A 27208-nucleotide genomic window follows, 5' to 3' on the forward strand; every position below is an offset into this window, starting at 1 on the left:
CAACTACATTCAGCCTCAGGCCAAATTTTTCTTGAGCGGATAGTTGGGGGGCCAGAACATAATTACTAATAATTTGTAGACTGCAAATTAACTGTAGGAAGCACAAACATATATAATGTTTGACTAAAACAATAATTTCAAACCTTGCTTACATTTGTATGCATTATATCACTTCATGTCTCTCTATCATGTGTGGGAATACCTGGGAACAGATTTATTAAATTAAAATCACTTGGATTGGATTTCCTCGTATTTGGTACAGTCTTTTATGACCAACAATGAAAATCCCCCCCAAAATAAACATGATATATTTATTTTTTGTGGTTTTATTTAGGGGCCAAATAAACCACAAATAAAACCTAACACTTACATTGTACTTCTACTGTCTGAGACATGCATTTATCCCCCCAGTGTACTTATCCCCCTTCACTTCAACACAATGAACTCACAAACATAATACACAGGTAAATACAGTCTGGGTGATGCAACTCCTACACTCTAACTCCTATACTTTACTGTCAAGTACAGCATCTAACATAGAATACATCTATTGTCTGCTAGACACAAACCTACCAGATGCAACATAACAACAATACCATAATAACCATATTGACTACATCATCTCATCAATAGCTATGTTAGCAGTAAGTAGCATACAGTGACATGTGCACACAGTTCAGGTAGTCGGTGTCTTATCTAACATGAACAATTCATTTTCAAATGCTCTGCTTTACCCTACATCAGTCCGTGTCTAAATCTGTTCCTTCAGCATGTGGCCCTGCTGTTACTGTGTGGATGCTGCTGCTGAGTACGATGCTGTGTCATGTCCCTGCATGCTGAGACTGGGGGAAGGGAAGTAATGGACGAGAGAGTGAGGGAGGAGCCGTTCCACTCTGCTCTGAGAAAACATACCACCACTGGGCAGTGAGATGGGGCTGGGGTTAGAGTGGGGGAAGGGGATGTGGGTATGGGGTTAGTGAGGGGAAAGGGGAATATGGAGCTGGGGATCGGGGTCAGGTAGGGGGAAGGGGATGTTTGTTGGGTTAAGCAGGGTAGGTGTTGTGGATGGGGGGGTCTGGGGTGAAGGCTAGGGTGCTGGAGCTGGAACTAGGACTAGAGTGGGGATCACAGATAGACAGACAGACATGACCCAGCTCTACCTCTCTAATCCGCCGGCCTGTCTGCTTCCCACATGGCAGTATAGCAGGTATCTATTATCCCTCCTCTACCAGCCTCTCTGTAACTCTAACATCTCCTCCTCTCCCTAGTGTCTCACATGCTCCTCACCCTTCCTGTCTCTCCTCTGCCATCTACACTCTCCCATGTTCCCCTTCCCCTCTCTCTTTTTCCCCCTCTAACCCCCCCCCCCTTCCCACTCTCCTCCCAGGTGGTCCTACCTGGTTCAGGCAGGCCTGTCTGCTCGGCTCCAAGCTCAGGGTGTCTTTCTTTGGGGACAGATCTTCGAGAGCTCTCCCCCGGCATGGCTGTCTCTGGATCTCTCTGGTTCTGACGCAACAATAACTCCACACCACCCAGTAGCCAAGGTGAACCGAGAGAGGGTGCGCAGTATCGGGAGGGGCAGAGAGAGCGAGAGAGAGAGAGAGAGAGAGAGAGAGAGGGTGAATGCTCAGCGACCTGGCACTCAGATCTCCTGCAGCACACGTGTGTCTATATGTGTGTGTGTTAGAGAGTGAGAGAGAGAGAGAGTGCATGCCTCTCTCTGTGGTGCAGCAGAGCAGAGCCGTGATGATGCTATGAGTGAGAGTGTGTGTGGGTCTCGCGATGCTGCCAGTGTGTGTGTGTGTGTGTATGTGTGGGTGCATATGTTTGTGTGGAATCTGAGAGGGAGCTGCAGTATTCTCTCTCATTACCCATCTGAGCTGCACTGCCTCCCTCCTCCCCTCCCCTCCCTCTCTCCTTCCCATCCCTCTCTCCCTCCCTCTCTCTCTCTCCCTGGCGATGACTTGATACTCAGCGATGATGTCAGCAGATTTCTGCTGCTGTCTGAGTGCTGCCCCCATCCTTACAGGAAGGTACTGCAGAGACAAAGGCAAGAGAGAGGGTGTGCGGAGAAGATGGGCTATTGCAGAAAGAGAGATGGAGGAAATAACGGTTCTGAAAGGGAAATTGAAGGGAGTTACAAAGAAAGAAAAGAGAAAGGGGGACTTTCAGTCTCCTCCCCTTTTCCATTTGTCCCCCCCCAAAACCCAGATCACTGGCAGTTTCCTTGGCCACCCCAAGCTTCCCACGCTGGGTGGTGTGTGTGTGTGTGTGTGTGTGTGTGTGTGTGTGTGTGTGTGTGTGTGTGTGTGTGTGTGTGTGTGTGTGTGTGTGTGTGTGTGTGTGTGTGTGTGTGTGTGTGTGTGTGTGTGTGTGTGTGTGTGTGTGTGTGTGTGTGTGTGTGCGTGTGTGTGTGTGTATCAGGGGGTTTCTGCATCTGCTCTGCCAGCTCAACAGAATCCCCTGTCTCCTCTCTCTGCCAATTTCAGCCCTGCTGGCATTTATACACCAGCGGTATCCTCCTGTCTCATCTGCTTACTCATATTTCCATGCTCCTCGCTGACCTGAGGTCACCAACACACAGAAACATACTACCCTCAGACAGGATCTGGTCTCTATGACAACACAGTTAATACTGGGACAGCTGGCTGGCTGGCTGGCTGGCTGGGCTCAGAGGTGGGGTGATGAGATCAATCAGTCAATCAACCAACTAACCAATTGATGGAGTTACTTAGCAGCTCACTCTCTATATCACAACATGATCTCAACGCTCATGGGGCCAGAGTTCGAAATGAACCATCTGAGCCTTTTAAATGATAGAATTATGCTCCCAAGTGGTGCAGCAGTCTAAGGCACTGAATCTCAGTGCAATAGGTGTCACTACAGTCCCTGGTTCAAATCCAAATGTATGACATTTGGCCGTGATTGGGAGTCCCATAGGTCGGTGAACAATTGGCCCAGCATTGTCTGGGTTTGGCCGGGGTAGGACGTCATTGTAAATAAGAATTTGTTCTTAACTGACTTGTCTAGTTAAATTAAATATATATATATATATTAACGTATATGTTGGTGCTGCTACAGAAATAGAATACAGTGCCTTGCGAAAGTATTCGGCCCCCTTGAACTTTGCGACCTTTTGCCACATTTTAGGCTTCAAACATAAAGATATAAAACTGTATTTTTTTGTGAAGAATCAACAACAAGTGGGACACAATCATGAAGTGGAACGACATTTATTGGATATTTCAAACTTTTTTAACAAATCAAAAACTGAAAAATTGGGCGTGCAAAATTATTCAGCCCCTTTACTTTCAGTGCAGCAAACTCTCTCCAGAAGTTCAGTGAGGATCTCTGAATGATCCAATGTTGACCTAAATGACTAATGATGATAAATACAAATCACCTGTGTGTAATCAAGTCTCAGTATAAATGCACCTGCACTGTGATAGTCTCAGAGGTCCGTTAAAAGCGCAGAGAGCATCATGAAGAACAAGGAACACACCAGGCAGGTCCGAGATACTGTTGTGAAGAAGTTTAAAGCCGGATTTGGATACAAAAAGATTTCCCAAGCTTTAAACATCCCAAGGAGCACTGTGCAAGCGATAATATTGAAATGGAAGGAGTATCAGACCACTGCAAATCTACCAAGACCTGGCCGTCCCTCTAAACTTTCAGCTCATACAAGGAGAAGACTTATCAGAGATGCAGCCAAGAGGCCCATGATCACTCTGGAAGAACTGCAGAGATCTTCAGCTGAGGTGGGAGACTCTGACCCTGAGACTGGGACGGAGATTTGTCTTCCAACAAGACAATGATCCAAAACATAAAGCAAAATCTACAATTGAATGGTTCAAAAATAAACATATCCAGGTGTTAGAATGGCCAAGTCAAAGTCCAGACCTGAATCCAATCGAGAATCTGTGGAAAGAGCTGAAAGCTGCTGTTCACAAATGCTCTCCATCCAACCTCACTGAGCTCGAGCTGTTTTGCAAGGAGGAATGGGAAAAAATTTCAGTCTCTCGATGTGCAAAACTGATAGAGACATACCCCAAGCGACTTACAGCTGTAATCCCAGCAAAAGGTGGCGCTACAAAGTATTAACTTAATGGGGCTGAATAATTTTGCACGCCCAATTTTTCAGTTTTTGATTTGTTAAAAAAGTTTGAAATATCCAATAAATGTCGTTCCACTTCATGATTGTGTCCCACTTGTTGTTGATTCTTCACAAAAAAATACAGTTTTATATCTTTATGTTTGAAGCCTGAAATGTGGCAAAAGGTCGCAAAGTTCAAGGGGGCCGAATAATTTCGCAAGGCACTGTATGTAGATCAGTCATGATTCTCTCTCTTACAATCTAGACAGTGGTGTAAAAATACTTCAAGGTACTACTTAAGTAGTTTGTTGGGGTTTTTGTACTTTACTTTTAATATTTTTTACAACTTTACTTCACTACACTCCTAAAGAAAATAATGTACTTTTTACTCCATACATTTTCCTGAGACCCAAAAGTACTCGTTACATTTTGAATGCTTAGCAGGACAGATACATTGTCCAACTCATACACTTATGAAGAGAACATCCCAGGTCATCCCTACTGCATCTTATCTGGCGGACTCACTAAACACACATGCTTTGTTTGTAACTGATGTCTAAGTGTTGGAGTGTGCCGCTGGCTATCTGTAAGTAAATCTAAAAAAACAAGAAAATTGTATCGTTTGGTTAGTTCAATATAAGGAATTTGAAATGATTTATACTTTTATTATGTCAAAGTAATTACATTTACTTTTGATACTTAAGTCTATTTCAAACCAAATAATTTTACTCAATTGGTATTGTACTGGGTGACTTTCACCTTTTCTTAAGTCATTTTCTATTAGGGTATCTTGACTTTTACTCAAGTATGACAATTGGGTACTTTTTCCACGAATGATTCTAGGTGAGATAATAAATGGAAACAGAATCTTAAACATCCTGCTTTATCATTATAGCTGAGCACACATGCTCCAATCAGCGCAAAGCAACTCAACTACATACAGTGCAGTCAAAAAGTATCCACACCCATTGACTTTTTCCATATTTTGTTGCGTTACATTGAGATTTTAATTTACTGGCCTACCCATAATGTCAAAGTGGAATATGTTTTTACATTTCTTTACAAATTAATTAAAAATGAAAAGCTGAAATGTTCTGAGTAAATAAGTATTCAACCCCTTTGTTATGGCAAGCCTAAATAAGTTCAGGAGTAAAAATGTGCGTAACAAGTCACACAATAAGTTGCATGGAATGTGGGAAATAATAGTGTTTAACATGATTTTTGAATGACTACCTCATCTCTGTACTTCACACATACAATTATCTGTAAGGTCAAACAGTGAATTTCAAACACAGATTCAAATACAAAGAAGAGCACATATTGGTAGATGGGTAAAATATGGCAGACATTGAATATGCCTTTGAGCATGGTGAAGTTATTAATTACACTTTGGATGGTGTATCAATATACCCAGTCACTACAAAAGATACAGGTGTCCTTCCTAACTCAGTTGCCGGAGGGGAAGGAAACCGCTCAGGGATTTCACCATGAGGCCAATGGTGAAAACAGTTACCGAGTTTAATGGCTATGATCGGAGAAAACTGAGGATGGATCAACAACATTTTAGTTACTCCAAAATGACATTGAAAATAAGGAAGCTTGTACAGAATAAAAAATATTCCAAACATGCATCCTGTTTGCAATAAAGTAAAAAAGTAAAACTGCAGAAAATGTAGCAAAGAAATAAACTTTATGTCCTGAATACAAAGTGTTATGTTTGGGGCAAATCCAACACAACATCTCTTCATATTTTTAAGCATGGTGGTGGCTGCATCATGTTATGGGTATGCTTGTCATCGGCAAGAACTGGGGATTTTTTTTGCATAAAAATAAACGGAATGGAGCTAAGTGCAGGCAAACCTCTAGAGGAAAACCTGGTTCAGTCTCTTTTTCATCAGACACTGGGAGATTAAAAAATCTTTCAGCATGACAATAACCCAAAACAAGGCCATATCTACACTAAGGTTGCTTACCAAGACAATGAATGTTCCTGAGTGGCCGAGTTACAGTTTTGACTACAAATCTTCTTTGAGGTTTTAAAAGTGTTCTTACACTGTGATTTTGAACATTCAAAGCAACTGGGAAACGTCCACGGCAGGCATTGTTGTAGTATTTAGCTTGCTCTATACCTTCTGAGTGATAGGATTCACGAGCACCACCACCAATCAGCCTACACTACTGCACACACCCATTGTTACTATGACAACTATCGTTGCCATGTCATCAAATCAAATAACTGCTGTCTGGACACACACAAATCAGATTTGGTCACTTGTAACTTGCTGTTTGGAAAGTCGGTAATCCAAAACGGATTTGAAAAACAAAACTGATTTGAGCATTAAAGCCTGCAGTGTGAACAAGGCTTTAGAAACGTAACCAGAAAGACTCACAGCTGTAATCACTACCAAAGGTGCTTTTACAAAGTATTGACTCAGTGGTGTGGATATTTATGTAAATGAGATATTTCTGTATTTAATTTACAATAAAATTCTAAAAACATGTTTTCACTTTGTCATTATGGGGTATTGTGTGTAGACGGGTAAAAAATATATATTTTGAATTCGGGCTGTAACAACAAAATGTGAAATAAGTCTAGGGGTATGCAACGGCACGGACACAACAGCAGTGTGTGTGAGCCAATCCCTGTGGGATACATTCAGCAACCCCCCCACAACACACACACCACTGACCCATCACATTTAATAATAAATATGTCTTATTAGCTGCATCTTGTGAAGACAAGCATCCTCAGGCTGAATATTACACCATCAGGATGCCAATGATACCATAGAAGCTCATCCAACTCAACGTCCTCTCTAAACACACCGTGAGGGAAGTCAAGACCTACCAGAGCCATAGATAATGGGCTTGTCCACACTGCAGCCAACAGTGCAGGCGGATGATGTCTGACTGGCTTTCGGAGCCATCATCGACTCAGGGGGTTTTGTCCAACATGTCTCCGGACCTACTCACTGCCACAGTCATACTCTTGACCTAGTACTGTCCCGTGGAATAAATATTGTGGATCTTAATGTTTTTCCACATAATCCTAGACTATCGGACCACCATTTTATTACATTTGCAATCGCAACAAATAATCTGATCAGACTCCAACCAAGGATCATCAAAAGTCATGCTATAAATTCTCAGACAACCCATAGATTCTTAGATGCCCTTTCAGACTCCCTCCATCTACCCAAGGATGTCAGAGTACAAAAACCTGTTAACCACCTGAGGGACTAAATGTAACCTTGTGTAATACCCTAGATGTAGTCGCACCGCTAAAAACAAAACAAAAACATTTGTCATAAGAAACTAGCTCTCTGGTATACAGAAAGTACCCGAGCCCTGATGCAAGCTTCCAGAAAATTGGAAAGGAAATGGCGCTACACCAAACTGGAAGTCTTTCGACTGGCTTGGAAAGACAGTACCGTGCAGTATCGAAGAGCCCTCACTGCTGCTCGATAATCCTATTTTTCCAACTTCATTGAGGAGAATAAGAACAATCCAAAATGTTGATACTGTCGCAAAGCTAACTAAAAAGCAGCATTCCCCAAGGGAGGATGGCTTTCACTTCCGCAGTGATAAAATCATGAACTTCTTTGACGAAAAGATCATGATCATTAGAAAGCAAATTACGGACTCCTCTTTAAAGTTCAGTTGTCCTGAGTCTGCACAACACTGCCAGGACCTAGGTTCAAGGGAGACACTCGGGTTGTTTAATACTATATCTCTTGACATGATGAAAATAGTCTTGGCCTCTAAACCTTCAAGCTGCATACTGGACCCTATTCCAAATAAACTACTGAAAGAGCTGCTTCCTGTGCTTGGCCCTCCTATGTTGAACTTAATAAATTGCTCCCTATCCATCGGATGTGTATAAAACTCACTAAAAGTGGCAGTAATAAAGCCTCTCTTGAAAAAGCAAAACCTTGACCAAGAAAATATAAAAAATATCGGCCAATATCGATTCTCCCATTCCTCTCAAAAAATTTGAAAAAGCTGTTGCGCAGCAACTCACTGCCTTCCCGAAGACAAACAATGTATACAAAACAGTTCAGCCTGGTTTTAGACACCATAGTACTGACAGGACTCGTGAAGGTGGTAAATTGCCTTTTATTGGCATCAGACCAAGGCTCTGCATCTGTCCTCGTGCTCCTAGACCTTAGTGCTGCTTTTGATACCATCGATCACCACAATGTTCTGGAAACCCAAATTGGTCTACATGGACAAGTTCTGGCTTGGTTTAGATCTTATCTGTCGGAAATATATCAGTTTGTCTCTGTGGATGGTTTGTCTTCTGACAAATCAACTGTAAATTGATTTTTTTGTGGGCTGTACTTGGCCTTGTCTCAGGGTAGTAGGTTGATGGTTGAAGATATCCCTCTAGTGGTGTGGGGGCTGTGCTTTGGAAAAGTGGGTGGGGTTATATCCTACCTGTTTGGCCCTGTCTGGGGGAATCATCGGACGGGACCACAGTGTCTCCCGACCCCTCCTGTCTCAGCCTCCAGTATTTATGCTGCAATAGTTTGTATCAAGGGGCTAGGGTAAGTCTGTTATTTCTGGAGTATTTCTCCTGTCTCAACTGGTGTCATGTGTGAAATTAAGTATACCCCCTCTAATTCTCTCTTTTCCTCATTCTTTCTCTCTTTCTTCTCTCTGAGGACCTGCGCCCTAGGACCATGCCTCAGGACTACCTAGCCTGATGACTCCTTGCTGTCCCCAGTCCACCTGGTTATGCTGCTGCTCCAGTTTCAACTGTTCTGCCTGGGGCTATGGAACCCTGACCTGTTCACTGGACCTGCTGTTTTGGACCCTCTATCTACCGTACCTCTTGTCTCCAACTCTGAATGATCAGCTATGAAAAGCCAACGTACATTTACTCCTGAGGTGCTGACCTGTTGCACCCTCTCTAACCACTGTGATTATTATTATCTGACCCTGCAGGTCATCTATGAAGGTTTGAACATCTTGGACATGTTCTGTTATAATCTCCACCCAGCACAGCCAGAAGAGGACTGATCCCCCCTCAGAGCCTGGTTCCTCTCTTAGTTTCTGGACTTTCTAGGGAGATTGTCCTAGCCACCGTGCCTCCTACATCTGCATTGTTTGCTGTTTGGGGTTTTAGGCTGGGTTTCTGTACAGCACTTTGTGATATTGGCTTATTTAAAAAAGGGCTTTATAAATAAATTTGATTGATTGACTGATCTACAAATCACCTTGCATCATGAATAAATACTTATTATTTGTAGATCAGTCAGTCACAATTTACCCACAATGGATCAAGGATTTTGTGCTCTCAAACACAAACAATGTTATAGTCATGGAACATTTGTGCCAACATGGAGGACAGTGTGTGGAACACGTATATCGAAACTAAAGCATAAAATAATGTATTCAATAATAACATCACTCAACAAAGCTCATATTGATAATTTAATTAGACCATTCTATTCACAGGTGATACACAGCTTTTAACATTGATTGGGGAGTTGATTATATGATGCTGCTCTCCATTCTCTTTCACTGAGTGTCACTTGAGTGTCACTTAGGGACACATCTCCTTAGCAAGAGGTCTTTCTTCCCTTGCTTTCTGCTATAGAGCCCACTCTCTCTTTCTCCCTCTCTGTTTGCTCTCTTCAGCATACAGAACTCTAAGGGGCCGTCTCCATGGTAACATGGAAAGCCCCACGCATCGGCAAGGCAACCAAAGATAAAACGACAAAGACATTTTCCACCAATCAGCTTGTTTTAAAGTGGGTTGATTAGTGTGTGTGTGTGTGTGTGTGTGTGTGTGGGGGGGTTGTTGTTCAGAGTTGTTTGAGACCAGATTGGTTTTGGTGAGCCGTCCTTGACATCCTGGCTCTCCTCTTTCCAGTCCAGTTGAGTCTGGTTCAGTTCTAAACTTCTGCTGTTTGGCCTAGTTCACTTCGCCATTTCCTCAGCAATGGCCTTCCCCATCTTATCCTTCACATACTCCACTTTCTGCCAATCAGACTTGAGCTCCAGCCACTCATAATATGGCACCTAGGGAGGGACAGAAAGTACAGATTCAGGGGTTTGTCTATCAATAATACTCTGTACCTTGCAATACTATAGCTGACATACACCCAGTAGTGTTTTTATGCAAATCAGGTTTGGAGACAATCTAGGTGGTTCTCTCATTTGAGTAAAAGTCAATCCTTCATCTTCTCTCCTCCATGACCCAGAAACTGATGTGTGTCAATTCATTAGTAAGAAGAGTGTCCTCCCCTCCTCAATTGCCACTTTTCATTGAGGATACTCGTGTATCCTACCACAGGAAAGTTTTTAAATCTGCCACACACCCTTTGAATTAGCTTTTGTTGTCAGTGGAAAAAAACATGCACGTTTAAAAACTATATGCTACTTTTTATTTTATTTATAAAAAGTCAAAACTACCTAATTTGTTTTGATCACTTTAGATATTTATCTTGCAGACTCTCCCCGATTAACTGACCTTTTTCAAAAGAAGGTGAAAGAGGACAGAGGAGAGAGGACACAGGAGGTGGACAAATCTAATTGATAAAAAGGCCTATGTCTGGAAGTCTGTCACAGGTAGGTTCAGTGGCCTACTAGTTTACCCAGCATGCACCACTGCAGACCTGAGAGCTCCCAGGCTAACACAATTGGCCTAGATGAGAGAGAGCGGTAAGATTGGCTAACGCGATTGTCCTAGATGAGAGTGTGTGCTGGGATTGGCTAAGGAGCTTGGCCTAGATGAGACAGAGCTGCTGCTGCTATTCTCCTGGCTCCTGACTGACTATCAGGCCTTTTTATAACTGGCATCCTTCAGGGAGACAGACCAGCCTGGCCCTGCATGATGCTGCATTAAATGAGCATTAGATTGTTTTTTATAGCATTAGCTAGCCAACTATAGCATCATACGGTACACCGCTAGCCAGCATTAGCCACTAGGGTTGTCATGATACCGATATCACTATACTAAGTATTGTGACAAGGAAACTAAGAAGTCAAGAGTTAATTTATTGAAGAAAACTGTCCAAAAGTTGGAAACAAACATTATGTTGTCACCTAGAGTCCAATTATGGAATTTTCCAAACTATATCACAATATTTAATATGAGTATACAAAACATTAAGAGCACCTGCTCTTGCCATGAAAGACTGACCAGATGAAAGCTGTGATCCCTTATTGATGTCATCTTTTAAATCCACTTCAATCAGTGTAGATGAAGGGGAGAAGACAGGTTAAAAAAGGATTTTAAGCCTTGAGACATGGATTGTGTACAGTGCATTCGGAAAGTATTCAGACCCCTTGACTTTTTCCACATTTTGTCATGTTACAGCCTTATTCTAAAATGTATTAAATAATTGTATTCCTCGCCAATCTATACACAATACACCATCATGACAAAGGGAAAACAGGTTTAGACATTATTTCAAATGTATTACAGATAAAAAAACAAAGATACCTTATTTGCATACAGCCTAGTGGTTAGAGCATTGGACTAGTAACCAAAAGGTTGCAAGATCGAATTCCCGAGCTGACAAGGTAAAAATCTGTCGTTCTGCCCCGAACAAGGCAGTTAACCCACTGTTCCTAGGCGGTCATTGAAAACAGAATTTGTTCTTAACTGACTTGCCTAGTTAAATAAAGGTAAAATAAAATAAAATGTAAAAAATTCAGACCCCTTGCTATGAGACTCGAAATTGAGCTCAGGTGCATCCTTGAGATGTTTCTACAACTTGGAGGCCACCTGTGGTAAATTCAATTGATTGGACATGATTTGGAAAGCCACACCTGTCTATATAAGGTCCCACAGTTGACAGTGCATGTCAGAGCAAAAACCAAGCCATGAGGTCGAAGGAATTCAAATCCAATTTTATTTGTCACATGCACTGAATACAACAGGTGTAGACCTTACAGTGAAATGCATACTTTCAAGCCCTTAACAAACAATGCAGTTAAGAAAATACAAAACAACAAAGTAAGAGATAAGAATAACAAATAATTAAAGAGCAGCAGTAAATAGCAATAGAGGCTATATACAGGGGGTACTGGTACAGAGTCAATGTGCAGGGGTACCTGTCGAGGTAATTGAGGTAATATGTACATGTGAGTTATTAAAGTGACTATGTATAGATACCAGAGTAGCAGCAGCCTAGAAGGGGGAGGGGGGCAATGCAAATAGTCTGGGTAGTCATTTGATTAGATGTTCAGGAGTCTTATGGCTTGGGGGTAGAAGCAGTTTAGAAGCCTCTTGGACCTAGGGCGGTACACGTATTTTACTATATACCGGTATTGATGAACGGGCCGGTTTGGGTTTTTACTTTACCTTCTATAACGGTATTTTAATGTTTGGTTTGTTAAAATGTGATACGCCGTGAGTAACGTCCATTTGTATAGGTTACCCCGCTACTTGAGTCATCCCTCTCCGCTCTCTCTCCATGCTGCTTCCCACACAGACCTGGTCCCACCCAGTCACTCTAGAAGCGCATTTATTATTGCTTGACCACGAGACACTTTCGTTCAGACTGCATGGTCAATGCAGCACATGCAACAATGTTTATGACAGCGATGTTGTTTCCACTTTGATCTTAATATAAATCCACAAGCGTTATATAATTACAATATTTGTGTGTTCCTTACATCTGCAAACAGCTAGTTTGTGTTTTCTTAGCAACTTATGCTAAATCGTGTTAGCTAACTAGCTACGTAAAGTAATGAGTCGGGCAAACGTAGCTAGCTAATACAGCCTGATACCAGTGCTGGTGGAGGCCTAAATCAGCATGTTGTTTCTTCAAAAGTACCTTCTATATCAAAAGAGGAATAGGCGAAGCATGAATATGTTGGCTACATGAATAAAGATTTAATGTAGCCAAAGATTACAGGGTCACCTAGGAAACTATGAACATCACTTTGGTTCCTACCCAGTCACAACAACTAGCTAATGGCATTTTTACTCGTCATGTCAAACAACAGTGTAATCAAAGTGCCAACTATTATTTATATTCTAACTATGGAATGGCCCTAGCCCTCACCCTCCGATCCAACAGGTCCCAGACGTGCTCAATGGGTTTGAGATCTGGGCTCTTCGCTGGCCATGGCAGAACACTAACATTTCTGTCTTGCAGGAAATCACACACAGAACGAGCAGTACGGCTGGTGGCATTGTCATGCTGGAGGGTCATTTCAGGATGAGCTTGCAGGAAGGGTACCACATGAGGGAGGAGAATGTCTTCCCTGATGGAGGGATTGTGCGTTCCTGGTGTAACTTGGTCAGTTGTTGTTGCCATCCTGTACCTGTCCCGCAGGTGTGATGTTTGGATGTACCGATGCTGTGCAGATGATCAGCTGTCTGTCCGGTCTCCCTGTTGCTCTGTCTTAGGCGTCTTACAGTACGGACATTGAAATTGTGTGCCCTGGCCACATCTGCAGTCCTCATGCCTCCTTGCAGCATGCCTAAGGCACGTTCAGGCAGATGAGCAGGGACCCTGGGCATCTTTCTTTTGGTGTTTTTCAGAGTCAGTAGAAAGGCCTTCTTTAGTGTCCTAAGTTTTCATAACTGTCACCTTAATTGCCTACCGTCTGTAAGATGTTAGTGTCTTAATTAAGGTCCGTTCCACAGGTGCATTTTCATTAATTGTTTATGGTTCATTGAACAGGCATAGGAAACTGTTGAAACCCAATGAAGATCTGTGAAGTTATTTGGATTTTTACAAATTATCTTTGAAAGACAGGGTCCCGAAAAAGGGATGTTTATATGTTGCCACCCTAGGGTCACACACTACTCAAAGCAAATGTAGAATTTATATTAATCAAAAACATAAAATAACATCAAATAGCATCAAAAATTTGAAAAATACCATGATTTGATATTTTGTGCATATCGCCTAGCTCTTTTAATTTTATTTATTTCACCTTTATTTAACCAGGTAGGCCAGAACAAGTTCTTATTTACAACTGCGACCTGGCCAAGATAAAGCAAAGCAGTGCGACAAAAACAACAGAGTTACACATGGGATAAACAAACGTACAATCAATAACACAATAGAAAATGTACTTGGACCTAGACTTGGCACTCCAGTACCGCTTGCCGTGAGGAAGCAGAGAGAACAGTCTATGACTCGGGTGACTGGAGTCTGACAATTTTTAAGGCCTTCCTCTGACACCGCCTGGTATAGAGGTCCTGGATGGCAGAAAGATTGGACCCGCTGATGTACTGGGCCGTACGCACTACCCTCTGTAGTGCCTTGCGGTCGGAGGCCGAGCAGTTGCCATACCAGGCAGTGATGCAACTAGTCAGGATACTCTCGATGGTGCAGCTGTAAAACTTTCAGGATCTGAGGACCCATGCCAAATATTTTCAGTCTCCTGAGGGGTAATAGGTTTTGCCCTCTTCACGACTGTCTTGGTGTGCTTGGATCATATTAATTTGTTGGTGATGTGGACACCAAGGAACTTAGAAGCTCTCAACCTGCTCCACTGCAGCACCGTCGATGAGAATGGGGAGACGTGCTCGGTCCTCCTTTTCCTGTAGTCCACAATCATCTCCTTTGTCTTGACACGTTAAGGGAGAGGTTGTTGTCCTTGCACCACACGGTCAGGTTTCCGACCTCGTCCGTATAGGCCGTCTCATCGTTGTCGGTGATCAGGCCTACTGTTGTGTGATCAGGTTCACTGTTGTGTCGTCAACAAACTTAATGATGGTGTTGGAGTCGTGCCTGGCCGTGCAGTCATGAGTGAACAGGGAGTACAGAAGGGGACTGAGCACTCACCCCTGAGGGGCCCCTGTGTTGAGGATGAGCGTGCCATAGGTGTTATTACCTACCCTTACCACCTGGGGGCGGCCCGTCAGGAAGTCCAGGATCCAGTTGCAGAGGGAGGTGTTTAGTCCCAGAGTCCTTAACTTAGTGATGAGCTTTGAGGGCACTACGGTGTTGAACACTGAGCTGGAGTCAATGAATTGCATTCTCACATAAGTGCTCCTTTTGTCCAGGTGTGAGAGGGTAGTGTGGAGTGCAATAGAGATTGCATCATCTGTGGATCTGTTGGTGCGGTATACAAATTTGAGTGGATCTAGGGTTTCTCGGATAATGGTGTTGTGAGCCATGACCAGCTTTTCAAAGCACTTCATGGCTACAGACGTGAGTGTTACGGGTCAGTAGTAATTTAGGCAGGTTACCTTTGTGTTCTTCGGCACAGGGACTACGGTGGTCTGCTTGAAACATGTTGGTATTACAGACTGACAGGGAGAGGTTGAAAATGTTAGTAAAGACACTTGCCAGTTGGTCAGCTCATGCTCGGAGTACACGTTCTGGTAATCCGTCAGGTCCAGCGGCCTTGTGAATGTTGACCTGTTTAAAGGTCTTACTCACATCTCCTGCAGAGAATGTGATCACACAGTCATCCGGAACAGCTGATGCTCTCATGCATGTTTCAGTGTTATTTGCCTCGAAGCAAGCATAAAAGTTATTTAACTCGTCTGGTAGGCTCGTGTCACTGGGCAGCGCTCGGCTGTGCTTCCCTTCGTAGTCTGTAATAGTTTGCAAGCCCTGCCACATCCGACGAGCGTCGGAGCCGGTGTAGTACGATTCAATCTTAGTCCTGTATTGATGTTTTGCCTGTTTGATGGTTTGTCAGAGGGCATAGCGGAATTCATTATAAGCTTCCCGCTCCTTGAAAGGGGCAGCTCAACCCTCTAGCTCAGTGTGAATGTTACTTGTAATCCATGACTTCAGGTTGGGGTATGTACGTACAGTCACTGTGGTGATGACGTCCTCGATGCACTTATTGACAAAGCCAGTGACTGATGCGATGTACTCCTCAGTGCCACCGAAAGAATCCCGGAACATATTCCAGTCGTATTCTTTATTCTTTATTTTTTTAATAGACCGAGTCACTGGTGCTTCCTGCTTTAATTTATTGCTTGTAAGCAGGAATCAGGAGGATAGAATTATGGTCAGATTTGACAACTGGTGGAGGGCTTTGTACACATCTCTGTGTGTGAAGTAAAGGTGGTCTACAATTGTTTTCCTCTTGTTGCACATTTAACATGCTGATAGAAATTAGTCTTATCCGTAGAGCTCCGAGACAGGATTGTGTTGAGGCACAGATCTGGGGATGAGTACCAAAAAAACATCTGTAGCATTGAAGGTTCCCAAGTACACAGTGGCTTCCATCATTCTTGAATGGAAGATGTTTGTAACCACCAAGACTCTTCCTAAAGCTGGCCACCCGACCAAACTGAGCAATTGGGGGAGAAGGGCCTTGTTCAGGCAGGTGACCAAGAACCAGATGGTTACTCTGACAGAGCTCCAGAGTTCCTCTGTGGAGATGGGAGAACCTTCCAGAAGGACAACCATCTCTGCAGCACTCCACCAATCAGGCCTTTATGGTAGAGTGGCCAGATGGAAGCCATTCCTCAGTAAAAATGGACATGACAGTACGCTTGGAGTTTGCCAAAAGGCACCTAACGGACCATCAAACCATGAGAAACATGATTCGCTGGTCTGATGAAACAAAGATGGTACTCAATGGCCTGAATTCCAAGTGTCACGTCTGGAGGAAACCTAGCACCATCCCTATGGTGAAGCATGGTGGTGGCAGCATCATGTTGTGGGGGTGTTTGTCAGCGGCAGAGACTGGGAGACTAGTCAGGATCCCAGGAAAGTTTAATGCAAAGTACAGAGAGAGATCCATGATAAAAACCTGCTCCAGAACGCTCAGGACCTCAGACTGGGGAGAAAGTTAATCTTCCAACCGGACAATGACCCTAAGTACACAGCCAAGAAAAAGCAGGAGTGGTTTTGGGACAAGTCTCTGAATGTCCTTATGTGGCCCAGCCATAGCCTGGACTTGAACCCGATCTAACATCTCTGGAGACACTTGAAAATAGCTGTGCAGCGACGTTCCCCCATCCAACCTGACAGGGCTTGAGAGAATTTGCAGAGAAGAATCGGAGGAACTCCCCAAATACACATGTGCCAAACTTGTAGCGTCATACCCAAAACTCAAGGCTGTAATCGCTACCAAAGGTACTTCAACAAAGTACTGAGTACAGGGTCTGAATACTTATGTAAATGTGATATTTCAGTTTATTTTTTATAAATTAGCACCAATTTTTAAAAATCTGTTTTTGCTTTGTTATTATGGGGTATTGTGTGTAGATTGATGAGGTAAAAACATTTTAATCCATTTTAGAATAAGGCTGTAACATAACAAAATGTGGAAAAAGTCCAGGGGTCTGAATAGTTTCCGAATGCCCTGTACGTGTGCCATTCAAAGGGTAAATGGGCAAGAGAAAACATTTCAGTGCCTTTGAATGGGGTATGGTAGTAGGTGCCAGTTGCACCAGTTTCTGTGTCAAGAACGGCAACGCTGCTGGGTTTTTCACACAACAGTTTCCCATGTGTATCAAGAATGGTCCACCACCCAAAGGACATCCAGCCAACTTGACAACTGTGGGAAGCATTGGAGTCAACCTTGGCCAGCATCCTTGTGGAACACTTTTGACACCTTGTCGAGTCTATGCCCTGACGAATTGAGGCTGTTCTGAGGGAAAAAGGGGAGGGTGCAACTCAATATGAAGGTGTCCTTAATGTTTTGTATACTCAGCTTATACAGCAGTTTTTAAAAAGGACAATAGAGCGTAGTTGGCTTTGTGTTTTCTTTTTGCCATGGAAAAGAGGTGTTATACTGACAACCCTATTAGCCACACAAAGAGCTTGTCGTTCTCATAGTCTGTTAATCAGAGAAGGATAAAGAACCATTTTACTTTGTCAGGGTGATGAGTTAATTTGCTGAAGTGGAAACACTGAGACAAGCATCTCTCACACAGCCCATTCCCTATGTAACAACTCTGAGGCACATGCAAGGGGATGTGCTATGAATCACACCTAGACATCTACAGTGGATGGAAGTCAATTCCCTTTTAACTTCAGAAGACTGCTGTACTGTGCGTGTGTTACTTTGAGGCAATGAGCTTCAAGCAGTGTAATGCAGTAATGTTGTGTCCCTCCCAGTCTACCTGATCTCCCCCAGGAAAGAGGCTTGTTCAGGTGATTACACCCAAGAGTGTCTGGCCTGGGCTGGAGAGTATGCTGTGGTTATGGTTTGTGTGTATGCGATAGACAGTTATTGTTATAATGACTGCCAGAACGTCTCTTTCAGTCTACCTGCATCACTCCCTCTCTCCTCATCATCCCTCCATACCTCTACAAGGATAAAGCCAGCCAGTTTGAGATGCCGTCTCATCATGGTGAATCGTCCCAGCAGATCTTTACTCCTGGAGCCATAGTTAGGAAACTCCCAGGTCAAGAACGCTAACCTGCAAAGAGGAGGACTGTCAGAACACATGCACATACACAGACACACACACACACACACCCTTCTTCCCTCACCTGCATGCACCCTCAGGTAGGGGATTGGTTCCGCCTCCTCCAGGCAGGTGAGGGGCTGTCAGGGTCACCAGGTCCATTGGCTTATTTTCACTGTCCACCACCAGCTCTCCATCTGATAGGACACAACAAGTCAGTCACCTGTTGTTCCAGCCTTACAGTGATTGTGTGTGCGCGTGTATTCACCTATGGTCCAGCCGTATATAGTGTTGACCCCGGTACGTAGGGCCTCTGCTTTCCCCCCCACCAGATTATCCAGGGCCCCCTTCAGCCCAGTCTGTAGAGGGGAGAGGGGGGAGTCCTGGCCCAGGGTGGAGGGAATCAACATGGCCTCTGTAGGCAGGGTGGAGGACAGAGACTCTGGGTGTTCTAACTGGAGTGTAGCAATCATGTGGAGGAGCTTCAGGCGATAGTTCTCCACTCGAGACAGATTGCCTTCTGTGAAACAACAATATAGCAACGCAACATCAAATCAGCAGAATCACCCAAGTCTGTACAGCTAAGAATGCACAGGGCTATGAGCACAGACCACATGAACATCAGTGGATCAGTCCTCTGTTGCCATCTCCTGGGGTGGACCAGTACTAGAGTGTGTGTTTACCTGAGAGTTTGGCAACATGTGTGTGTTGGTTGAGGGCTGTGATGTGCTGGGGCTTGGCCTGCTGTAACACACACAGAGACCACACCACGTCTATCTGCAGGAACACCTCCAGGCTAGGGAGAACACCCTCCAGGGCAGAGTGGACCTACATACACACAGGAGGAGACAGTTGACAAACACGGACTACATCCTGGGAAGGTACTCTAGCCAAATGCTTCTTCCCCTCATCAACCAAAGTTGATAGAACTGTCATGTGCAGCACTGACATGACTCTACATGACTTAGAACCCAGTCGGTTCTACACAATATTTATCCTTGAGTATCCAGGCTGCATCACATCCGGCCGTGGTTGGGAGTCCCATAGGGCGGCAGACAATTGGCCCAGCGCCGTCCGGGTCTGGCAGTCCTTAAATAAGAATTTGTTCTTAACTGACTTACCTGACTAGTTAAATAAAGGTTAAATAACATTTAAATAAATAAACAGCATAAGGTAAATAAAGAAACAAATTGCTACTCTCATTGTTTACCTTCTTGTAGAACTCCTCCCCCTTGCTGGGCTGGAAGTTGAGCCTGGCCAGTGACATGAGCAGGTTACAAAGCTGCAGTGTGCTGTACTTCTGACTGTTCACGCTGTAGTGCTGAATAGTTTAAAAAAAAATCAAACAAAGGAAGAAAATAAGAGGATGAGTTAAAGCAATATTTGTTACTCAAGAGGGCTAGGGTATGATCCAACCAGTTTAAGATGTGTTTAGAAGTGTCTGAGTGTGTGCGGACCTCAGCGAATGCCTCAAACAATGGGAGATGGAGCCACTTGAGGAAGGCAAGTGATTTGGCGCAGCGAGTAACATCGGCAGAACTAATCTCTGTAATTCTGGGTAACAACTCGGCTGCCAATCGCTGGAAGACCTGGGAATGGTGGAAATTCAACTTCCCTGAAAGAAAGAAAGAAAAAGAAAGAGAGAATTTAAAGCCCCCATGCAGTCTTTGTAATTTTATTTTGAAATGATCACTGTGTGTCTAATAAATCACTGTGTTCAATTACAGAAAATATTTTTTATAATTTATATCCCTGAACCTCCTTTGGCCCCTGAAATGATGTCTGATTGTGTGAGCATTTAAGATATTTACATACACAGCCCTGATTGGCTGATAGGATGGTCTAGAGTCCACCACTTACCCAGATGAACAGTCATTGATTGGTCTATTATATTAAGATCATGATGTGGGCCAAATGTTCCATCCCACCTGAACGGGCTGAAATTCCAAGGGCCTCATTCATCAACCGTGCAAACATTTCTTACTCAATTCTGAGTAACAAATTTAATATACATAACAACTGAAATATTTTAGTCAAGTGTGTCTATGTACCATATGCGTAGGCGAGGTCCAACAGTAGTGGTGTGGTAAGGTCTGTTGAGGGTTTCTGTAGGAGGTAGTAGGACAGAGCTCTGAGCAGAGGCACTGAACGGCGTCCCTGAGACGCCAGAGACACAGACACCCTGCGGATATCCTCCGCCCCAAACCCTTCAGCGAGCTCTAACGCCTGGGGTGGGAACAGAGAGAGGGGGGAGACAGAGAAAATAAAAGGAAAATAAAATAAAAATAAAAAGGAGTGTTGGGTTGAGATAGATTTGTTGATGGTGGCAAGTACAGTTCCACTCCGCTATATATGTACAGTTGAAGTCGGGAGTTTACATACACTTAGGTTGGAGTCATTAAAACTTGTTTTTCAACCAGTCCACACATTTCTCATTAACAAACTATAGTTTTGGCAAAGTCTGATAGGACATCTACTTTGTGCGTGACACAAGTAGGCCTTGAAATACATCCACAGGTACACCTCCAATTGACCCAAATTATGTCAATTAGCCTATCACAAGCATCTAAAGCCATGACATAATTTTCTCGAATTTTAAAGGCACTGTCAACTTAGGTTTAAACGAGGTTTAAAGGCACTGTCAACTTAGTGTATGTAAACTTCTGACCCACTGGAATTGTGATACAGTGAATTATAAGTGAAATAATATGTCGGAAAACAATTGTTGGAAAAATTGTAATAATAATAATGACAAAGCGAAAACCGATAGGCATTTTGCAAATGTATCAAAAAAAAAAAAACAGATACCTTATGTAAATAAGTATTCAGACCCTTTGCTATGAGACTCGAAAATGAGCTCAGGTGCATCTTTGAGATGTTTCTACAACTTGATTCGAGTCCACCTGTGGTAAATTCAATTGATTGGACATGATTTGGAAAGGCACACACCTGTTTATATAAGGTCCCTGTTAAGGGAATTTGAATCAATAATGACTAATTATGTATACATTTCAATCAGGACTGACTAATCAGAATACTATGATGTTACTGTATATGTACTAATCAGAATACTATTATGTTACTGTATATGTATGAATTTTCTTTTTAATCCTAGTACTGAATATAATGTGTGTAAATATAATCAAGAATTAGAACCATGACCGTCTGTTCCTTGGTAGAAATGAATGAACTATATCGCCAGACTGGGTAGAATGCTTATCTACCCTGGCTGACCTTAGCTCTAGGCGAGGTGGGAAGGCTTGAGAACTATAGAGCCTTTCTATAGGTGTCAAGAAGAGACGGAACATTTAGAAAACGCTGACGTCATTTTCAGTTTATAACCTGTGGTAAAATGTGTAAGGGGCAGTACTCTCGTGAATAAAAGCAGCTATTTGACTTTAAGACTGGGCTCTGTCCATTTTTATAAAATAAGGGTCATACAAATCCTTATGAATTGACAGAGTGTTTCATTTTAATTGGGTATTAAAACAGGGGAATTTAATTCCTGCAACAGTCCCACATTTGACAGTGCACATAAGAGCAAAAAACAAGCCATGAGGTCTAAGGAATTGTCCATAGAGCTCCGAGACAGGATTGTGTCGAGGCACAGATCTGGAGAAGGGTACCAAAAAATGTCTGCAGTATTGAAGGTCTCCAAGAACACAGTGGCCTCTATCATTCTTAAGTTTGGAACCACCAAAACTCTTCCTAGAGATGGCTGCCCGGCCAAACTGAGCAATCGAGGGAATGAGGGCCTTGATCAGGGAGGTGACCAAGAACCCAATGTTCACTCTGACAGAGCCCCAGAGGTCCTCTGTGGAGATGGGAGAACCTTCCAGAACGACAACCATCTGTGCTGCACTCCACCAATCAGGCCTTTATGGTAGACAGAAACCACTCCTCAGTAGAAGGCACATGACAGCCCATTTAGAGTTGCCAAAAGGCACCTAAAGACGCTCAGACCATGAGAAAAAAGATTTTCTGGTCTCATGAAACTCTTTCATCTGAATGGCAAGCATCCCGTCTGGTGAAGCATGGTTGTGGCAGCATCACGATGTGGTGATGTTTTTCTGCGCCAGGGATAAGCAGACTAGTCAGGATCTAGGCAAAGATGAACGGAGCAAAGTACAGAGATCCTTAATGAAAACCTGCTCCTGAGCACTCAGGACCTCAGACTGGGGCAAAGGTTCACATTCCAACAGGACAACGACCCTAAGCACACATCCAAGACAACACAGGAGTGGCTTCGGGATAATTCTCTGAATGTCCTTGAGTGGCCCAGCCAGAAACCGGACATGAACCCAATTGAACATCTCTGGAGACCTGAAAATAGCTGTGCAGCAATGCTCCCCATCCAACCTGACAGAGCTTGACAGGATCTGCAGAGAAGAATTGGAGAAACTCCCCAAATACACGTGCCAAGCTTGTAGCGTCATACCCAAGAAGAATCGAGGCTGTAATAGCTGCCAATGGTGCTTCAACAAAGTACTAAGTGTCTGAATACCAATGTAAATGTGATATTAAGGGTTTGTAAGTAAGCATTTCACAGTAAGGTCTACCTATACATGTGGTATATGACAAATAACATTTTATTTGATATTTCAGTTTATTTTTATAAATTATCAAAAATGTCTAAATCTGTTTTTGCTTTGTTATTGTGTATAGATTGATGAGGGGGGGAAACAATGTAATACATTTTAGAATAAAGCAGTAAAGTAAGAAAATATGGAAAAAGGGGTCTGAATATTTTGATCAATTTTATTGTTATTTCACATCATGTTTTTTTACTAAAATATAGGTGTCTTGACTGTGATAAGGGCTCGGGAAATAAGAGCATCTTGTCTGCTAAATTAACAAGCAAGCCTATGCCATTGCACAGCCATATGTTTCTACAAGCAAGCATCACTGCTGAGGTTACTGCATTTTTGAAGATCATGTTCCACAATATAATATTACCAGTTGATATTAAGGTTTCAATAAATTAAACTTAAATGGCAATTGCTTTTTTTATTGACTGAATACTGTGTATATGGGGCAATTTAGCAATTAGGATTTGTTATCTGTAATGGTTATGATACATTTGGCGTTGTTGAGCACAGTTGGCATAGGCCTATAGATAAATGCACACATTTGTTTCCAGGGCGGTTCTTGTGTTCAAAAAATATATATATATACAAATGCCCATATACAAATCATTGCGTGCAAGGAATATGGTGACAAATGGTGACAAATAGTACTAAACTTGACTAGTTTAATAAACTAAGTCAATTTGTCCAAATACTTATGACTTTCAATTAGAGGGACTAGATACATAAGGTGCTTCATTTCTAAACAGTAAAATAGATATGTATGAAAATACCCTAAAATAAAAGCTAACATTCTTTCCTGTCGACAAATCTGAAAAATTCAGTCTCAAATCTAAAATGCTGGAGTATAGCGACAATTTAAATGTATTTTTATTCACTGTCCTAATACATTTTTGATAACTTATTATGTGTAGTGTGGTGGTAGTAGTATAGGTGCTTGTTACCTTATCCTCCAGTCTGTCCATCAGTGCAGGACTGAGGTGTCCAGCCCTAGCCATCAGGGTACTGACTGTTCTAGCGTCAGCGATTTCAGTCCAGCGGAGCTCCAGCTGTTTTAGCGCTGCACTCACCAGCGACACCTCCATCTGACCTTTCCGCCCTGCTCCCCAGTCTGCCAAGAAAGCCAGCTGTTTGTAGGAGAGCCTGCGTACACGCCACAGCACCTCTGTCTGGATGGAGCGTTGTACTGCAGCTGTAGGAGGAACACCCAGAGCAGAGAGGGAGCGCAGCAGAGAGACCAGCGTACCATTCCACACCGACGCTACCTGGGGGAAGAGATACACGCACACACGGTCAATTTACACACACTCAAAGAAACTCTCAGAGAGCACCGAAAGGTTTAGTGAATATTTTGAGCTGCCTTCTGCCCTAACTGCAACCTGCCCCATGTCTCTTGCTTTCATCACTCCTTACCCATCTTCATCCCCTCTCAACCCTCCACTTATCTACCCTCACCTTTCCTCATCCTACCTATCCCCTGACCCTTATTACAACACCCTCTCCTACCTGTGCAGTAACCGTGTCCAGTATGTCTAGCAGTCTAGGATCATTCAGCAGCTCAAATTGGTCCATTTTAGCCCCACCTTTCTCTCTCCCAGCCAATCTGACAAGCTGAACCAGAGCCTTTGCTGCCTGATTGGCCTTTCCTCCTTGTGCCGCCCATGCCTGCAGGACATCCTGTGGAGATTGGGCCCTCTCTAAGAGCTCATCCAGCTGGGTGCGTTTGGGCTCGATGGGATACTCCTCTTTGACCAAACTCCTGCCCTCACATAGCCCCCTTAACACAGGCTGCCGCCAGGCCTGGGCCCACAGTGTCTCTGCTGGCCCAGCTGCAGGGGCTGGCAGGAGGGCAGCGGCGGCTGAGGCCTGGGGGGGCCTGGGGAGGAGACGGGCACATCGGCCCAGCAGACGGCTGGTCATGGAGAAACAGAGAGCAGCACGAGACCAGAGAGAAGCGAGACACGTATTCACAACACAGCAGCCAGAGTCACCATGCTAACACCTGAGAGCAAGCAATAGAGAGAAAGAGAGTTAATTCAAGAGAGTGAATATCACTCAGTGGTTCTCATTCTTTTTTTGTTCCTGAACCTACGATCACATGTTGCTATGCCCAACTAACCCTTTCATGTGCAACTTTATGATAAGGACTATATGTTCTTATTCTCCGTAGTCTGTCGGTCATGGACTGCTGTCAACAAGCTTACCCTAGCTATCTTGAGACGCTTTAGCAATTAGTAACAGTAACGTGGGGATTGTGTTGTGTAACATAACATTGTGTCAACAATCGTGTAGCCTGTGCTACTACAAACAAAATATTTGCAGGAATTCAATGAATAGACATGGTTGCGGCAAGTAGTCATAGTGGACTGAGCAGAATTAACGTCACTAGCAACATTTCAGTCTCAAAAGCTGAGCTGCCATCAAGCGTATTCTGACCTTGCCGACTAGGGTTTCTGCCGTTCTAGCTATTACAATTATGAAACTCAGACTGGCAACATTCTCTGCATTCACAACTACACCTGTGACAGGTCTTAGGTAGACATATAAATACACGTAGTTGCAATTTATATCTTTAAAGGACTGTTCTTACCTTGATAAATAAGATAGAAAGCTAGTGGTAGAAGACGAAGGCGACATTCACATGGAGCTGTCAGCAATAGTCGCAAGAAAATGACCTCAAAGCTACCAGTGTCACATGATTGTCGGACGAAGCTGCGATTGGTCCACTTGTTTCAAGGCACTTTAGATCGTCTTTTTTTATTGCCGAACCTGGTCCTGATGTCTATGCGCGGAACCCATAGAATTAGATACACACAGTGGTGTAAAGTTATTCTGCCCTTGAATTGCGTTCCCATGCAAAACTAGACAGATAGTTAACAACTAAAACTCCCAAGGCGTAACTTTTCTTGAATTAATATATTGAAAACGTTTATGTTGTGAAACTGCAAAATAAAATAAAGAATATACTTTAGTATTCAATTCACAGTTGCATAAATACAAAGCACGTGCCAAAGTATCATGCATCTGGCATGATGCCAAACCATATAGCTAATTGTTACTCATATGGTAATTGTCTAACTCCTTTAATTACTCTAATAATGTGCAACCACCTATGTACAATAACAGAGCATATTACACTAGAAACAGTAACAAAACTACAGTATTGTATGTTTTACAATTCGTTTACAGGACGCACGAGCAAAGTAATACAGCTGACGCCATACATGAAAGGAAAGGCCATTTGTGTGAGTAAATGCAACCAACTAACATTGATAAGTAAGCAATTATATCAATAACAAGATTATCATCACTAGCAATATGCTTGAATCTAACTTACAAACAAATATTTTCCGAGGCTGAAGCGTGACAAGAAATAACTGCACTGAAAGACCTGCACCGTAGCGTTGTTTCTAGCTGCTTCTCTGCGTGCAGAACGACTACTCTACTTCCTGTTTCCGTACAGTCTTTCTAAGTACCAGAAAGCTCCACTAGGGAGCAATAAACATCATGGAACACAATGAAAATCCATCTTAACCACTGTAATGAAATCATCTGTTACCTTCTAACAGGACGCCAGCACAAAAGTACTTAAAAGTAAAAATACTTTAAAGTACTACTTCAGTAGGTTTTTGGGGTATCTGTACTTTACTATTTATATTTTTGACAACTTTTACTTTTACTTCACTACATTCATAAAGAAAATAATGTATTTTTTACTCCATACATTTTCCATGACACCCAAAAGAACTCGTTACATTTTTGAATGCTTAGCAGGACAGGCAAATGATCCAATACATGCATTTATCAAGAAAACATCCCCGGTCATCCCTACTGCCTCTGGTCTGGCGGACACACTAAACACACATGCTTTGTTTGTAAATTATGTCTGACTGTTGGAGATCCGTAAATTTAAAAAACAAAAAATAAAGCCGTCTGGTTTGCTTAATATAAGGAATTTGAAATGATTTATACTTTTACTTTTGATTCTTAAGTATATTTAAAACCAAATACTTTTTTACTTTTACTCTAGTACTATTTTACTGGGTGACATTCACCTTTACTTGAGTCATTTTCTATTGAGGTATCTTTACATGCACTGAAGTATGACAATACAGTATTTTTTCCACCACTGAATACACAGCTAACAGCCCATTAAGAAGTGTTCGCTAAGTCTCTCAATTGAAATTTAGTAAATGTTTTGAAACACATTTCATAGTCTCAAAACTGTAA

General features: G+C 42.9%; 2 protein-coding genes across 4 annotated transcripts in view; both read right to left on the bottom strand.

Moving 5' to 3' along the window:
- The window catches only part of nacad (NAC alpha domain containing), a 17714-nt gene extending 16232 nt beyond the window's left edge, over nt 1-1482 (bottom strand). The window contains exon 1 of the mRNA XM_064944936.1: nt 1398-1482. Coding sequence (XP_064801008.1) covers nt 1398-1482 — 85 coding nt within the window. The remainder of the gene's footprint in view (nt 1-1397) is intronic.
- Nucleotides 1483-9516: 8034 nt separating this feature from the next.
- LOC135520351 (FAST kinase domain-containing protein 4-like) lies at nt 9517-26408 on the bottom strand. Of its 3 annotated transcripts, none has more exons than XM_064945827.1 (12): nt 26316-26408; nt 25569-25760; nt 24485-24980; nt 23923-24243; nt 20444-20618; nt 19850-20007; nt 19603-19713; nt 19076-19220; nt 18661-18912; nt 18478-18589; nt 18290-18404; nt 9517-10120 (listed from the first exon to the last, which is right to left on the bottom strand). In XM_064945827.1, the coding sequence occupies exons 3-12, from the start codon at nt 24896-24898 to the stop codon at nt 10019-10021; spliced, it is 1905 nt and encodes a 634-aa protein (XP_064801899.1). In that variant the 5' UTR covers nt 24899-24980; nt 25569-25760; nt 26316-26408; the 3' UTR covers nt 9517-10018. The 3 variants fall into 3 exon arrangements, with proteins under 3 accessions (XP_064801899.1, XP_064801898.1, XP_064801900.1); XM_064945826.1 differs by having other exon boundaries at nt 25569-25920; XM_064945828.1 differs by lacking the exon at nt 25569-25760.
- Nucleotides 26409-27208: the final 800 nt, after the last annotated feature.

The sequence above is a fragment of the Oncorhynchus masou genome, chromosome 29 (genome assembly GCF_036934945.1).
Source record: "Oncorhynchus masou masou isolate Uvic2021 chromosome 29, UVic_Omas_1.1, whole genome shotgun sequence".
NCBI lineage: Eukaryota > Metazoa > Chordata > Actinopteri > Salmoniformes > Salmonidae > Oncorhynchus > Oncorhynchus masou.